At 47.9% G+C, this 16,255-nt stretch overlaps 1 protein-coding gene across 2 annotated transcripts in view; it reads right to left on the bottom strand.

The window, feature by feature from the left end:
* The window catches only part of TGFBR1 (transforming growth factor beta receptor 1), a 124,629-nt gene extending 111,983 nt beyond the window's left edge, over window positions 1-12,646 (bottom strand). For both annotated transcript variants that reach the window (XM_018571080.1, XM_018571081.1), the window contains exons 1-2: window positions 12,458-12,646; window positions 72-317 (exon numbers count right to left, since the gene is read on the bottom strand). In XM_018571080.1, coding sequence (XP_018426582.1) covers window positions 72-317; window positions 12,458-12,539 — 328 coding nt within the window. In that variant the 5' untranslated portion in view covers window positions 12,540-12,646. The remainder of the gene's footprint in view (window positions 1-71; window positions 318-12,457) is intronic.
* Window positions 12,647-16,255: the final 3,609 nt, after the last annotated feature.

Raw genomic sequence — 16,255 nt, forward strand, 5'->3', positions numbered from 1 at the left:
AACATTCAGGTTTTTTTTTAAATTTAAATCCAAAAAAAAAAAAAAAAAAAAAAACAAACAAACATAGTTACCAATTGAAGGTTGAATTTTCTTATTGCAAAAATCCTCATCACAGCAATAAGGTATAGTGTAAATGCCATTATTTGAAGAGGGTGCACACATAAATGGTCTGTCCCATGGAATAAGGTCCATTTTATTAATGCACATGCTGTTGTGTGTTTCTCTACCATCTTGTAATATCACCGATGCCAAGCACAAGCCATTAGTAACACAGGTCTGATTATCTTTTGAACAGTGCTCGCAGTGACATTTCAGCGCTAAAAAGAATATTAATAACACAAAGTCAAGAAAATAAAATTATAAAAACAAAGATACACTTACAAATCATAAGATACAAGCCTTGCAAAGATAGTAGGAATCTGACACTTAACGGAGCACCCAATTCTAACAACCGCCACAGCTCCACACATAGCCTTCCACTACGCAATAACTTCTTGCATATAAGTTAAGGCTTGTTCACACCAAGCCATCTGAGCTGTGTTTTGCTGCACACACACCACACATGCATGCTGTGAACAATTGTTTTCTACCGTGTTTCCCTGAAACACTGTCTTCTATTTTTTTTCCCCCAACAAAAACAAAACAAAAAAAACCAAACACACTAGGTCTTATTTTCAGGGGATGTCTTTTTTTTTTAATGTGCAACGAAATGTACAACAATCCAAAGTTTTTCATGTACAACCATCAACATTTATTCATGTACAATACCGGTAAACAGTCTACATGAATTAATGTTCAAAAATATACCCAAGGGTGTGGAATTCGTATCGCACGACGCCCGGGACATGTAGTTCCGGGCAAGTGTTTTTTTCAGTTTTAGCCCTGCTACGGACAAGGGCTGGTTTTCTTTTCTTAAATGAGCAGCGCTGCAAGCCCCCCATGGAGCGCCGAGAGCAGGGGGCGTGGACGGAGTGGGGGCGTGGAGCGCTGAGAGCAGGGGGCGTGAGAGTAGTGATGGAGCAGCGACATGGCCGGACGGTGGAGCTATGACAGGCTCTGTCACCTCCCTTAGCCTCTGTCCCCGTTGGCCGCTGCTCGTTCCTGTCACAGGAGTTCTAGCACAGTGCTGTGCTAGAACTCCTGTGTTGGAGGTGACAGAGTCAATAAAGAGTACAATAAAGACTACAATAAAGACTACAATAAAGACTACAATAAAGACTACAATAAAGAGTACAATAAAGAGTACAATAAAGAGTACAATAAAGAGTACAATAAAGAGTACCTGTCACCTCCAAATGCTATCACACAGGGGGATTGTTATCCCCGGTGTGATAGCAATACAGTTAAGTTTTAAAAAAAAAAAGTAAAAAATAACTAATGAAAAATTTAACTAAATAAAAATGTAAAAATAAGTCGATAAAGTAAAAATAAAACAAATGAAATTTTTTTTACAAAGTAAATAAAAATTGAAAAAATGAAAACCAGCCCCGCTGCCCGCATCTGCATGCGAATAAACGCAGTGTTTTCATCTGCAATATGTGCAATCGGCAGGGCGGTATTGCAGCAGGAAAACGCGCAATCCGCCTGGCACGACTGGGGTGCCATTAGAAAATAATGGCACTGCCAGCGCGATCAGCAGTGGTGTGCGATCCGTCAGGGGCGTCCCGAGGCTGGGTGACACCCGGTAACCGCTCGCCGACTCGTCATCGCGCACACGCGGCAGTCTTCTGATACCTGCCGGCGGCCATCTTGGTGATGGAGAGAGAGAGGAGGGGACAGTACCGCCGGGTCCCCTCCTCTCTCTGATACCGTCGGGCGTTCGGTCCATGACCGAGCGCCCAACGGTTGAAAACACGACGCGGTGCATGTCGTGAAAATAGGTACATCTACCTTTTTTTCCAGCGATTGCCACGCAGATTGTAACCCCATACATGAGGATGCAACCAATGTATGCAACCGCACACGATCGCACGTCCCGGGAATCCCCAAGTCTGCACCAACCCTAAAAGGGTATATTCACTTTCCCAAGTAATTTGGGAAAATGGAATTACCCATACAAATCTCCCTCCCACTATACTCAACTTTCGGCGAACGGTCCTTTACCGTCCAGCAGTACAAGTGTACTATCTGCACCTGTTCCATGTATTCTGAATTTCGCTCGCAAATTGCAAGCACTCGTTGGTCAACGCGGTCACCTGACGGCACTGACCAATGAGAAGCGCTTCTTAGCACTGCTAAATACGGTTTTGGTAAAAAAAAATTTTTTTGTATCAGGACAAGTAGATGGTCATGAGGGACAAGTAGATTCGGCCCCCACTTTAGTCCTTGGACAAGTAGTTTTTTCAAAAATGTCCACACCCCTGATACCGTACATTTATTCAAATACAGTCATGTCATCTTCTTCTGGAACATCGTCATAATTCTCCAAATCCTGAATTCTGGCCTGCTTTTCTTGTGACTCCATTTCCTTTAGAACCATTGACACCAAACTTTCATGTTTGAAATGAACACTTCTTGTCCAGGTAGCCTGCTTGTAATGCATTGGCAACACAGGTGTCACAGGTGTTTTAGCCCATGAATTCTTCACCCAAGTCACGACCTCCTGCAGGCCAGGCTTCACAAAGTTTCCACGCTGATTTCTCTGACTATCAGCCCTGCGCACAACCAAAGCCTTTGCTCTCCTGTCAGCAATCCAGTCACAGGTGATGTCTTCCAAATGTGGAAATAATGTTTGCCGACCTGATCCGCACTTGCGCTTCTTAGCATTTCCCATGTCCACCTGTTGACTGAGGGTATTGTAATCTGTTCGCCATTTTCGGACCAATCGGAGATCCAACTACTTGGCAGTAAGCTGTAAGATTCTTGCCGCACGAGTACTCTAATTCTTTTCTTGTACTCGACGGAATAGCTCTTTCTTGTTGCGCTCATCTTGTCTGGGGGGTCAAAATACAGTATGGTATGATTCTGTTTAAATCTACCATTAAAGTACGATAATACGGTACAAGACAAGACTTACGGTACAATGTATGGTGATACGGTTGGGCAACAGAAGTCTATGGCTTAGTGCAGGTAACCTGCAGGTGCACAGTGCTGCATCTGAGGATCAGTGTAAAAGCAGCCCAATACGGTAATCACTTCAGAATGTCCAAGGTCATCAGGGACAGCGGTACCAGCGCTGCAGACAGCGCGGTAAAGTACATGCTACCGTACCACCAAACTAAGTCTTATTTTCGGGGTAGGTCTTATTTTCGGGGAAACATGGTATGTGCCCTGTTCACACCATGCATGTGCAGGAAGCAAATACCATATGCATAATGAAAAAATATAGCAGTTATCGTATGTGAAGAAGCTAGTTCACGTGCTTTACCTGGTCTGGTAATAAAGAATATTGGGGAATGTAGTTTGAGATTTCCCTCATCTGTAGTGCTGGCAAAGAACAGCTCAACTCAACACAGTAAGGGAAACAAGCGGCCATTTTAAATCAAGGAACATGGAGAAGCAGAAAAAAAGCCACTTATACAGGTTAGTGCTGCAATCTAAAAAATAAAAAAAATTAATATTTGCAATGTACATTGCAAACATGTTTTTTTGAATAACTCCAAAAACAAAGTGGAATTGAACTTTAAAAGAGGAACTTCACCCATATCTTTAAAATAACAAACACACCTTTAGAAATGTTTAGTAATGGCAATCTATAAAACACATACTTCCAGATAATTGCATGCTTTTTATTTCTTGCATACCTTATTCTTCTTTCCTACCCATTATTCTCACAGTGGCCCTTTTAACTAAGGAGAGATTGCTATATCTCCCTTTACTTCCCGGAACTCTGGCACATGTGACTAGGACATCATCTCAGGGGGAGGAAAAGGCCTTTTCACCGAGATCTTGTTAGATTACAGATAAGATTTCCCACGCTGATGTAACCTTCCCAGGATGCCATGCTTGGGAAATATTACATAATTTGTGCCCAAGTGGAAAAAAAGAAATTGTAAGTAAAATAAAAATATGTTTGGTTAGCTAATGATGTAAGATGATTTCATATCAGGATGCAGAGCTGCATGCTTATGTGATTTTTATTCAAAGGGGTCAAAGGTCCACTTTAGGAGTGCCTGCATCCTACTGGATGCAAGGGCTGTTCGCACAACAATTTTCCGCATGGGTCCTTTGATTGTTTAATCAAAGGATGCTGGGCAGGAGTCAACAGGTAAGGCCACCCATTGAGCCAATTTATCAAGAATTGGCCGGTCTACTTTAGTAGTTTTACAGATCAGGACATACTAGAAATCATCTGGCCCTTAGCTGGTCTTAGAATTAGGTAAATACAACCTCGGTTGAACAACACATGACATATTTCACAGTGCCATTATTTCAGGGCTCAACAAATCCCAGGCGCCAGGTCGCCAATGTGACGAGTCCTGGCGCTGTAATGTCCTTGCCTGCCGCGAGCCGTATGCGTTCCAGCGTGGAACGCATCGGCCGCGTCACGCAGGTCACTTCCCTCTCGGAGGGGGAGCTTCTCTGCTCTCCACCGTGGAACACGGAAGTGACGTCACGGCCGAGTCACTTCCGGGTTCGCGGACTATTTAAAAAAGGTACTGTGGACGCTATGGAAGCGTTCCACTATTGTGCTTGATGCCCTACACAAGCCAGGAGCTCCACGAACCACACACACCTCTGGACCTTGATCTACCTGACTACTGACTGCTTGGAACCGCAAGTATTTGTAACAAGTGGGGGATTGGTACTTGCCTTAGTTGAACTGTCTAACTACCAAAACCCTTGGCTAAGGAACCAGTACAGTATACTGTGACAATCTGCTTGCTTGTTCATTCCCGATTGAACGTGTGTATATACCTTTATTCTGGATTAAGACTGTTACATAACCTCTGATTCTAACTCTCTGTGTACTGAACCGTTTAGTGCTGAGTTGTGTAAACAATACATTGTTCAACTTCCTCACCTCACTTGTGGCAAATGATGCAAGAACCCCTCACTCTCTGTTAAGATTGAGAGAGACGCCTGGGGTTCAAGCCTGATTGCCATACCCAGCCTTCAATCACCTTCTCAAGTCCGCAGCTGTGATCCATTCCCCTGTCCCAGCAACAGGTGCATTACAGGCGCCTGGGCTTTTGTCAGCCGTTGACTGCACTGCCACTTCCCCCAAAAATGCGCTGATGTTGTGACACCACACAAGTCCATCCGCACTTGTGTCACTTTCTCTTCTTCCCTGTGCGCAGTGCTGAAGAAAAGCAGGGGGTGGAGTACAAGGTAGCTGGCATAAATGTTAATTCCCCCCTCCGCCACAATACCCTCTCTCCTCCTCCTCTATGCTGCCCCCTCTTCGAAAAAACTGCCGGCCGCGAAAGGTCTCCAATCCAGCAGACGGCAGCAATAAACAGACAGTATGTGTCTTAAGAGCGCTACTACTGTTTGAGTACAATTAAACAATCATAAAATGTAACAATACTGTTTCACACTTAGGATGACCAGAATACAGAATACAAAGTGACTCACTTTTAGGTGTCCTGGGGAGCCTTGGAGATGGTCCGATGGAAACACTATGACAGATCTGGACAAGTGAAGCCCAGTGGTATGGACGGCTGAGGACATATGTGCAGATGTCTGTCGCAAGGAAACTCAGCTGGCCAGGCTGAGCCGTTGCGGCCAAAGACACTGTAAATACTGTGCTGTGCAATAATGGTAGTCTGGTGCCGTCTCTCTGTCAGAGGTCTCAGGGGATGGAGCGACAAAGGTTCCTTCTACTTTCACCCGAGCTTGACAAAGAGGCATTGCCTCGAAAGGCGTAGCGCTTTTCTTTCTTTTAATACCGACACCCTCAACTACTGTACTACACTGTACTACACCCCTATTACTGTCTCAGCCAAAGTCCGCTCCCCACGACTTTGTCGCTCCATCCCCGAGACCTCTGACAGAGAGACGGCACCAGACTACCATTATCACACAGCACAGTATTTACACTATCACACAGCACAGTATTTACAGTGTCTTTGGCCGCAACAGCTCAGCCTGCAGTGAGCAGGTGCAATAGGCAATAGCAGGCTGGCTATCGCTTCCAGCCTGCTGCGTTTACATTCAGCTGCTTCAGTAGGCAGCTGACATTGCCCAGTTAAAAGTATTGAAGTGGAGAGGTGACACTAGGGGAACCTAATCTCACCCTAAAGAGAACCTTGTCCTCTGACATGTTTTTTAAAATAAATAAAAATACATTAAAAAAATCTCACCGCACGGTCACGCTCTCACCTGGCTTTCTCTCGCTCACCTCACTGCCACGCTCTCACCTGGCTTTCTCTCTCTCACCGCATGGTCACGATCTCACCAGGCTGTCGCTCACCCCACTGTCACACTCTCAACTGGCTGTGTCTCTCTCACCGCACTGTCACACTCTCACCTGGCTCTCTCTCTCGCTGGGTGCGTGGCTCGCTCACTGACTATGAATTTCACTGCCTCTATTTTTTATATCTCTGTATCTTTATCTGTCCCTATATACACACAGGGTTGTGGGCAATTAAAAAAAAAAAAAAAACGACTAAAGGGCTAAAGCGGTGACCGAATCTACTTGTCCCAATAGAAAAAAAATATAGTTTTAATTAAAACTAGGGATGCACCAATACCGGTTTTTGGGTATTGAGTACAAGTACCGATATTTTGCTTTCGGTACTCGCCGATACCATGTGCGGATACCAGTGCTTCAGTTGGCATGGAGCAGGCTTCCCGGACAATCAGAAAACCGGGCAGCAGGTAATGACATGTCACCTGGCTTCCTGATTGCCAGGGAAGCTGGCTCAGCATCGAACCAGCTTCCCAGCCAATCAGCAAGAGCTAGCTTCTCAGCCAATCAGGAAACCGGGAGGCGGGTCATTACTCGTCACCCCACTTCCTGATTGCATGGGAAGCTGGGCTCAATGTTCCCCTACGGCACTGCCGGTCAGAGGAAATTTTCCACTGACCGTAAGTTCCAGTACCGGGGAAGGTATCGGAGCATTTGGGCGAGTACAAGTACTCGACCAAATACTCTTGGTGCATCCCTGATCAAAACTGTATTTGACTGTGCTAAATAGCACTTTACATTGGTCAGCGTTGTCACCTGACCACGCTGACCAATGAGCGCATGCAAATTGTGAGCGAAATTCAAAATACATAGGGCAGGACTGCGCTGGACAGCAGTACGGGGTACAGATAATACACCTGTACTGGCGGAGGGTAAGGACTGTTCGCCGAAAGGAAAAGCTACCTCAATATGGCACACAGTGGAATGACGTCAGCACTCAACACACACACACAATGTCCTATGTGTGCAGTGCAGTGCACACACAGTGCAGCAGGGTTAGTTTTAATTTAATTTTTTATATATTTTATTATTTTTTTTACAACTTTTTTTCCCCCCCAGAAGAGCAGGGGACCCCGAAAACCACAGCAGGAGCGGACAAGATCGCTGCTGCTCGTTTCATACAAGTGATCTGATCACTTGTATAAAAACGAGAGTCGGCTCCCCACTGTACATTTAATTCTGCTTGTCCGAAGCAGCGCGAAATGTACAAAAAACATGAGCTGATTACCTGATATCTCCGTTTCCAGGAATCTTCCCCTGAGTTTCCGAAGCACATTCGGAATTAACTGCAGTGGAGGAAATGCGTAACCTAAACGGAACCTCCAGGGGTGCACCAAAGCATCTACCCCTAGAGCCCCGTCGTTCCTGGAGAGGGAGGGGGGGAAAAAAAAATGTTCCACCTGCCTGTTGTTGGCCGCTGCGAAGAGGTCTACCTCTGGACAGCCCCACAAGCTGGTGATCCAGGCAAACGTTCTCGTGTTCAGAGCCTATTCGGACCTGTGAAGCTCCGTTCTGCTGAGTGAGTCTGCCAGCTCGTTCAGGCTGCCTTTGATATGCCTCGCCGTCAAGGAGAGGAGGTTGCGTTCTGCCCATGACAGAATTTCCGTCGCCAATGCCATGCGACCGCGTGCCCCCCTGCTTGTTTATATAAGCTACCGCTGCGGCATTGTCCGAGGCCACCGCTACATGGTGGCCTGCTAAAGGATCTTGAAACTGGCAGAGAGCCAGCCCTATCGCCTTTAGCTCTCTCCAGTTTGACGACTTGATTCTGCCCGCGTGCTCCCAGGTATCCTGCCAAATGTGCTCCAGGCAGTGGGCTCCCCAACCCCAGACACTGGCATGTCGTGACTACTAGCGGTGCTGGCTGTCTCCTCTACCAGCAAAGACACTTTTTTCCCCTGGTAATGCAATGGTCATTTCCTGGGTATTGATCCAATAACCCAAAAACCTTACCGTCTGTGCTGGGACCAGTTGTGACTTCTCCCTGTTCACCAAACAACCCAGACTCTCCAAGTGTTGTATCGCTAGCTCCATCTTTTGTCGGAGCAACATCTCCGATGGGGCGAAAAACAAAAAGGTTGTCTAAGTATGGAATGACCCCTACCCCCCATGCTCTTAGGGGAGCCAGAGTCTCTGCCAATACTTTGGTAAAGATTTGAGGCGAAGCGGAAAGGCCGAATGGCAAGGCCCTGTATTGAAAATGCAGGACCCCCGCCGGTCCCCGGACAGCAAATCTCAGTAGGTATTGCGACGACTGAGCGTCTCTCAGATCTATATCTATAGTCGCTAGAAAGGATCCTGGGGGCAGCAACTCTCGTATTGGACGGCGTATTGGAGTCTGATACTGATCGTGATCAGTTGCTAGGTTCCCTCCCCGTGCTGAGCAAAGCAGCCGCTTACATTGCGGACGCCTCGGCTGAGGCAGTCAGGTACTCAGCTCGAACTACAGCATTGATCAACTCCTCCAGGAGAGCATTGTGGCTCAAAACTTGGCCAGGGGATGCAGCCTCCAAAGCAAAGTTATGCGGGCTACCTTTCAAAGGTGACTTGCTTTTTGGCCAGGAGTTGGAGGCGGTGTTGGATAGATGCGCGGAGGAAAGGTTTTCCGCTGCCACCCAAGCAGCAGGGGAAAACGTTTTTTCGTGGCCAAAGGGGTCAAAATTTGGGAGAGAAGAGGGGATTTTATGGGAAAAAACAAGACCAATCCAAAGGGTGGGCATTTAAAAAAGGGAAAGTCTAAGAGCAATTTCATCTTTAACCCCCCTCAGCAGCCCAATAAATCCCAATGACCGATTGCTCAGCGTGGGAGGAAGACTGGGAGAATTCTTCCCGCTCTGGAGGGAGCTGACCAGCAACAAATTCATTTTGGAGCTGGTTCAGATTGGCTACAAAATAGAACTGAGGGAACGGCCCCGTCCAGGCTTCTGATTACTTCCCTGTCCAAGGACCGGAAGAAAGCAGAGGCAATGACAGCGGCCCTGCCAGATTTGTTGGACCAGGGGGTCATTTTACGAGTACCTGCTTCAGAGAAGAGGGGATTTTACTCCCACATCTTTTCCAGGATGAAGCCCACGGGAAAGTGCAGACTGATACTCAATCTGCATTTTTTACCATTTTGGGGGGACAGATAAAGCTTTCTTTTGGTGGTATTTAATCACCACTGGGGTTTTTATTTTTTACTATATAACAAAAAAGTACCGAATATTTTAGGAAACATTTATTTTTACCCAATGTTTTGGTAAAATATAAAAGGCTGGGTCACATCAGGTAAATAGACACCAAACATATCAAGCCTTAAAATTGTGCACACCCGCGAAATCGTTAAAATCTAATCAGCCAAAATTGGCCATAGGCATTGCTTCAAAAGATTTTAGCGCTCATCACTTTCCTGTTATCACTGATTGATGGCCCTAAAATTATTGCTCTCACTGCACCGTTTGCAACATGCGCGGCGTAATGGGCGCAATCGTCGTTTTTGCGTGTAGGCACACCCAACGCATTTTTGCGCATGTGGGGGTGGGGGACTTTAAAAAGCTTGTGGTTTTTTTTTTTATTTGTGTGTGTAAATTTTATTTATTTTGTGAGCAATTTTTTTTAACTTTTTTTTTTTACACTTTACTTTATTGTTATCACGTAGGGTGTGCGAAGAAGTCCCCTATGTAATAACAAATTACAGTGACAGGTCCCCTTCATGGAGACATCAGGGGTCTCTAAGACCCCTATCACCTAGGGACCCCCCAGAGAAGCTGATGAAGCACAGATGTGCTTCAGCAGCTTCTCACTTCCTGCATTCAGAGACCGGGAGGAGAGCGGAGGGAGATCTGTACTGATCTCCCTCCGTTCTCAGTGCAGAGCCGCCAAATCGCCCGGGATGGATGACGCCCGGGAACGCGGGGATGGCGAGAAGAGGTATGAGGGGGGCGTCACCCTGACTTGCATCATACAAGCGATCGGGCATCTTTACAGACGCTGGCCGTTTAAAATCCTGGAGGTTTCCCGCTCGTGTAGAGAATACATATTTCATATAGAAATACATATTTATTTTTAGTTTTTGAGCATAGATACTAGGGATGCTCCGAAATGTTGGCCACCGAAAAAAAAAAAGGCCTAAAATGGTACTAGTACCATAAAGGCCTGAAAATGCATCCAAAAATTCAGTGCATCCCTAGCTTCTCTCCTCCCCACTGGACTCCAGACTGTCCCCTCCATTGCCCACTGCTCCCCTCAGCAGAGGCAGCGGGGATCCAAGGGGACAGAGTGGCGTCCAGCGAGGAGGAGAGAAGGCGTCAGGATGCTGAGTGGGGCGGTGCGGGAGGAGAGTTGTCACAGCGCAGAGGAGTCAGCATGGAGAGCGGGCTGATCACTGAGTGTTTGTAAATAACTGAGGACATAGTATGCTTTCTGTGTCCCCAGTTATAAATGAACAGGAAGAGCCAGGGTTGTGGAACTTGTATCGCCCGACGCCTGGGACATGCAATTCCAGGTGCCACGCGGGTAGTTTTTGTCTCTACATTTAGCCCTTCTGCGGGCTAGCAGAGCTAAATGTAGATAGGGGGAACCGCCGCTCATTTACTACATGTGATCTTGTCTGCCCCCCGCCGTGGTTTTTGGGGTCCCCGGCTCTTTTGAAGGACCTGGGATCACGGCAAATAAGCTCAGAATAGAGAGCGGGGATCAGCGCCACCTGTCTCAGCTGTCAAACTGCACAGACAGAAGATCTGTTCTGCAGTGGAGGGCAGGTTCCATGAAGAGAACCGGTCACTGCCAAACCATCACATAGTAGCTTGTAATCACCTGTGTGATAGGAATAAAATAAAGGGGGGAAAAAAAAGTGAAAAAGTACAAATTTTATTAAAATTAAAACCAACCCTGCCACCCCCACCATCTGCATGCAAATAAACACGCGCTTAGGACATTGTGTGTGTGTGTGTGTGCCAACCATTCCACTGTGTGCCATATTGCGATAGCCAGGCAGCAGCGATCTCTAACACGCACAACATGCATTAAAGGGCAAGTTCACTTTCCCAGGTAATTTGGGAAAATTGAATTACCCACTCAAATCTGCGGTATACTAAGACGCCGCAGCTGAAACTGATCCCGACAATTATGTCTGGATCCGCCCAGCTGCGTGATTGACAGCTGGCTCTGCCTATGTTCCCGCCCCCTCCCCCGTCCGTTCCACCAGTCAGCGCTGGAGGATCAGAGTGGGGAGGGGGAAATCCAGTCCCACCCGTCACGGCTCTCTGCCGTCGACAAGATCGAGAAACGCTGGTATGTGTTCGCTCACTTCCCGATCTACTAAGCCGACCTGTGACAGTTTCATCGTCACAGGTCGGCTAGATCTATGAGGATGAGTGAAAAGCACTCACCTCATAGTTCTCCTTTAATAAACCAAGTTGTACGGCAAAAAAGGCAGACCAGGGGTTGAGACAAACCATCTAACAATGACAGGGGGTAGCAGCTTCTATTCACTCATGTAAATCATGTACATCCCAAAACAAAAACAATAAACTGTTGCTGTAACTGATTAAAAAAGTGTTAGTGTGGGTTTCATTTGTTAGTCAATTCCATCTAAAATCTACTTGTACATCCAATACTACCCTCAGGTTGACAATACTGCTGTCCAAGGGTGACTGTTGCTCCTCCATAGAGTGGAGCCACCCAAAAACAGGTGACAAAAGTTATTAAAAAAAAAAAAAACTAATGCAACCATATGTATTAAATCGGTAAGCTGCAAATATCAGGTTTTGGTTTTAGATACATTTTAAAGCCATCTATTTCAAAACAATGAATATCAAACACAGTTTAAAAATCTTATCTACATCTTATCTAAATATTTGTTTTTATTTATTTATTTGCGGACGAGTGTACCCGCATACAATGCACGAAGTCCCAATATATTTTTTATCCACAATCACAGTGAAGATGCAGGTGATAACACCATACAATCCTCATACAAAAACGGTCATGCCAGAAAAGCCAGACCAAACACATCACCAGGATACACAAAGCCCTGCCCAATAGACGAGCAGCACACACTCGACTGTAGTCATCTTCTCCAGGCCATACTGCTTGGTCCGAACAACACAATTCTTTTCCACTTACCCGCAGATCCAGCAAGTAGCAAACGTACTGAGACCAGGAGCAGGCAAAGCCTGGGCAGTCCGGGAAAGGCCGCCACAGACATGGTCGGTCGATCGATCAATCTGCGCCCATCACATCACTAACGGTACATCTGTTTCCTTCCTCCTCGTCGCCGTTTCTGTGGCTTACGCTCTACTTTTAATTCTCGCGACGTTTCCGCTGTGAAAAAAACTCCGCCCAATTCTAATATTTCCTATTGGGTAGATTGGCTTTTGTGACAGAACACAGGCCAAGTCTCAGAGAGGCCTCTTCTTTCAAAACACTGTTGCTTACAAAAAATAAAAAAATAAAAACACTGTTGCTACACGCAAAGCCTCGTCTAGCTCCTCCCCCTACAGCCATGTACAGTCACACTTCTGACTCCTCCTACCAGACGATGGCTAGAGAATGTGCGCAGTGTGCTGCAGCTGTTGTGGGAGAGCCTTGCCCTGAATTGCGACTGGAGTTTACCCGTTTTTTGTAGGATCGCGTATAAACTGCCGACTACGATAACAAAAGTAACATCACATTGTTCTAATCCCTACTTTGCGTTATTGCTTAATATAAATCTTTGGTTACACATAAAACTATTGTATGGATGACAATGATTTAGGCAGAGGCGTAACTAGAACCTTCGGGCCCCGTGCAAGAAACCATGAAGGCCCCCCCCTCCAGCACCGCCTGGTTAACAGAAAGGCTGACGAGGTCCCCAGCAAGCGCGGGACCTCAGGCAGCCGCTTGTTTAAAATTTTAGTGCCGGTGTTCTGTCGAGAACGCTGACCCAGTATCTGCATTTACATACAGACAGGATTACCTAGGAAACCGGCATTTATTTACAAAATATTCATTTGTAATGGTTAATTGTGACTGTTAATAATATGCCGTCCATGGCAGTGAATGATGGAAGGGAGTAAATGAGGGAATAATATTAACGGACACAATTAACGATTTAAACAAAATACTTTGTAAATAAATCCCGGTTTGCTCAATAATACTGGTCTGTGCGCAAGCGCAGATGCTGAGGTCGGCAAATTCGACTAGGCCGGCGCTCTCGACAGACCACCAGTATTGGGGAATTTTCACGAGTATGAGTACTTGTGAAAAAGCCCAGTATTGGCACTGGTGCTTCCCTACTTAATAATATAATGTATTGCTGGGACTTGTAGTCCCACATAGTTGGTGCTATTCTGCATTGCTGTATAATCATCATACAGCAATGCAGAATACCACCAGCTATGCGGGACTACAAGTCCCAGCAATACATTTTATGAGGGGTGCGGAAGGTCTCAGGAGAGAAGTGGAAGGTCCTAGGAGGGTCTCAGGAGGGGTAGCGGAATGTCCCGGGAGGGTCTCAGGAGGTGTACAGAGGTTGTCAGGAGGGGTACAGAGGTTGTCAGGAGGGGTACAGAGGTTGTCAGGAGGGGTACAGAGGTTGTCAGGAGGGGTACAGAGGTTGTCAGGAGGGGTACAGAGGTTGTCAGGAGGGGTACAGAGGTTGTCAGGAGGGGTACAGAGGTTGTCAGGAGGGGTACAGAGGTTGTCAGGAGGGGTACAGAGGTTGTCAGGAGGGGTACAGAGGTTGTCAGGAGGGGTACAGAGGTTGTCAGGAGGGGTACAGAGGTTGTCAGGAGGGGTACAGAGGTTGTCAGGAGGGGTACAGAGGTTGTCAGGAGGGGTACAGAGGTTGTCAGGAGGGGTACAGAGGTTGTCAGGAGGGGTACAGAGGTTGTCAGGAGGGGTACAGAGGTTGTCAGGAGGGGTGCGGAAGGTCTCAGGAGAGGTGCAGAAAGGTCTCAGAAGGGGGGCGGAGAGTCTCAGGAGGGGGGCAGAGGGTCTCAGGAGGGGTGCGGTATGTCCGAGGAGCGGTGCGGAAGGTCTGAGGAGGGGTTGCGGAAGGTCTCGGGAGGGGTGCAAAGGGTCTCAGGAGGGGGGCGGAAGGTCTCAGGAGGGGTACAGAGGTTGTCAGGAGGGGTGCGGAAGGTCTCAGGAGGGGTGCGGAGGGTCTCAGGAGGGGAGCGGAAGGTCTCAGGAGGGGTACCGAGGTTGTCAGGAGGGGTACAGAGGTTGTCAGGAGGGGTACAGAGGTTGTCAGGAGGGTTGCGGAGGGTCTCAGGAGGGGTGCAGAAAGGTCTCAGGAGGGGGGCATCTTCCTTGCTGGGCCCCCCCCAAGTGGCGAAACGCCAGGGCCTGGTCCCAATTGCGACCGCTGCGACCCTGGTAGTTCCCCCAGTGGATTTAGGTTCTGTTCACATCTATGCGATGTGGGAGTGCATGGCTTGTTGCAATGTTAGATGCACTGTGGTGCCATTATTTATTACAGGAGAACTATGAGGTGAGTGCTTTTCACTCACCTCATAGCTCTAGGCGACCTGTTGTGGGAGTGCATGGCTTGTTGCAATGTTAGATGCACTGTGGTGCCATTATTTATTACAGGAGAACTATGAGGTGAGTGGTTTTCACTCACCTCATAGTTCTAGGCGACCTTTGACAATGAGACTGTCACAGGTCGGCTCAGTAGATCGGGAGGTGAGCGAACACATACTGGCGTACGCTCACCTCTCGATCCTGTCACGGCTCTCTGCCGTGACCGGAGGGGCTGGATTCACCCCTCCCCGCTCCGATCCGCCAGCGCTGACTGGCGGAAGGGACGGGGGAGGGGGCGATTACAGCTGGCTCTGCTTCTAGATAGGCAGAGCCAGCTGTCAGTCACGCAGCTGGGCGGATCCTGGCACAATTGCCGGGATCCGCTTCAGCTGCGGCGTCTCAGTATACCTGATGTCACACGTGATGTTTAATTCGGGCACTGTGGGATGCGGGGCAGGTGTACTGTGTCGCATCCCAATGTGCTGATAAAAAGTACCGCATGCTGTACTTTTTTTAAGCGCACAGAACCGTGTTCGCAATGCAGTGGTGTGAACTGAGCCCCTCTGTGACAAGGCAAATTGCCTTGTGTTGTTGTGTTGGGGCTGCTCTGGAAACAACAACCATTGCAGTCCCAATGCATCTGGTGTGAATCGGCCCTTAGTGGCACCCCAATGCACCTAGCCACTGCGTGTGCCTTGCATTGCACCTACTTTCATGGTAACCTATTACCTATGTGGTGCAATGAAATGAAAAAAAAAAATGCATGCACCTATTTTAGTGTGATATAGCTGCAGTAGGCAGCTAATTCAAATGAATGGGCTCGCTACTGCAGTCAGGACCGCCATCAGGGGGTTACGGCCGATACCCATGTATGGCAGAGGTAAAGAACCAGGGGTGGAAATACCGTTGCGACCGCCCCAGGGTCCAAGGCTGGGGGCCCCCTGACGGAGGAGGCCGGGCCACAGCAGCGCCGGTTCGGTGGCAGAGGAGGCCCAGCAGCGGCAGGGAAAGGGACCCTGACCAGCACACCTGAGCCAACCATAGAAAGTCTCAGATAGGCTCTGGGATCTATGGTGGGCTCTGCAAGGTCACTCTATGGTGGGCTCTGCGGGGTCTCCGATGGGTCCAGAGTCCAGTGCGTTACTAGGTCCAGAGTCCAGTGCGTTACTAGGTCCTGAGACCAGTGCGTTGCAAAATACAGAGTCCAATTCATATAATGTTCTGCATTGCTGTATAATGAACCTGAGAGTCCCCACAGAGCCTGCAGTCCACCTGAGAGCCCACACACATCCCGCACAGCCTGCAGTCCACCTAAGAGCCCGCACAGAGCCTGCAGTCCACCTGAGAGCCCACACAGTGCCTGCAGCCCACCTGTGCCCAAAGTCCACCCGAGAGCCCGAATAGCCCACCTGGGAG

The sequence above is a fragment of the Nanorana parkeri genome, unplaced genomic scaffold (genome assembly GCF_000935625.1).
Source record: "Nanorana parkeri isolate BGI_ZX_2015 unplaced genomic scaffold, ASM93562v1 scaffold1670, whole genome shotgun sequence".
Classification (NCBI taxonomy): domain Eukaryota; kingdom Metazoa; phylum Chordata; class Amphibia; order Anura; family Dicroglossidae; genus Nanorana; species Nanorana parkeri.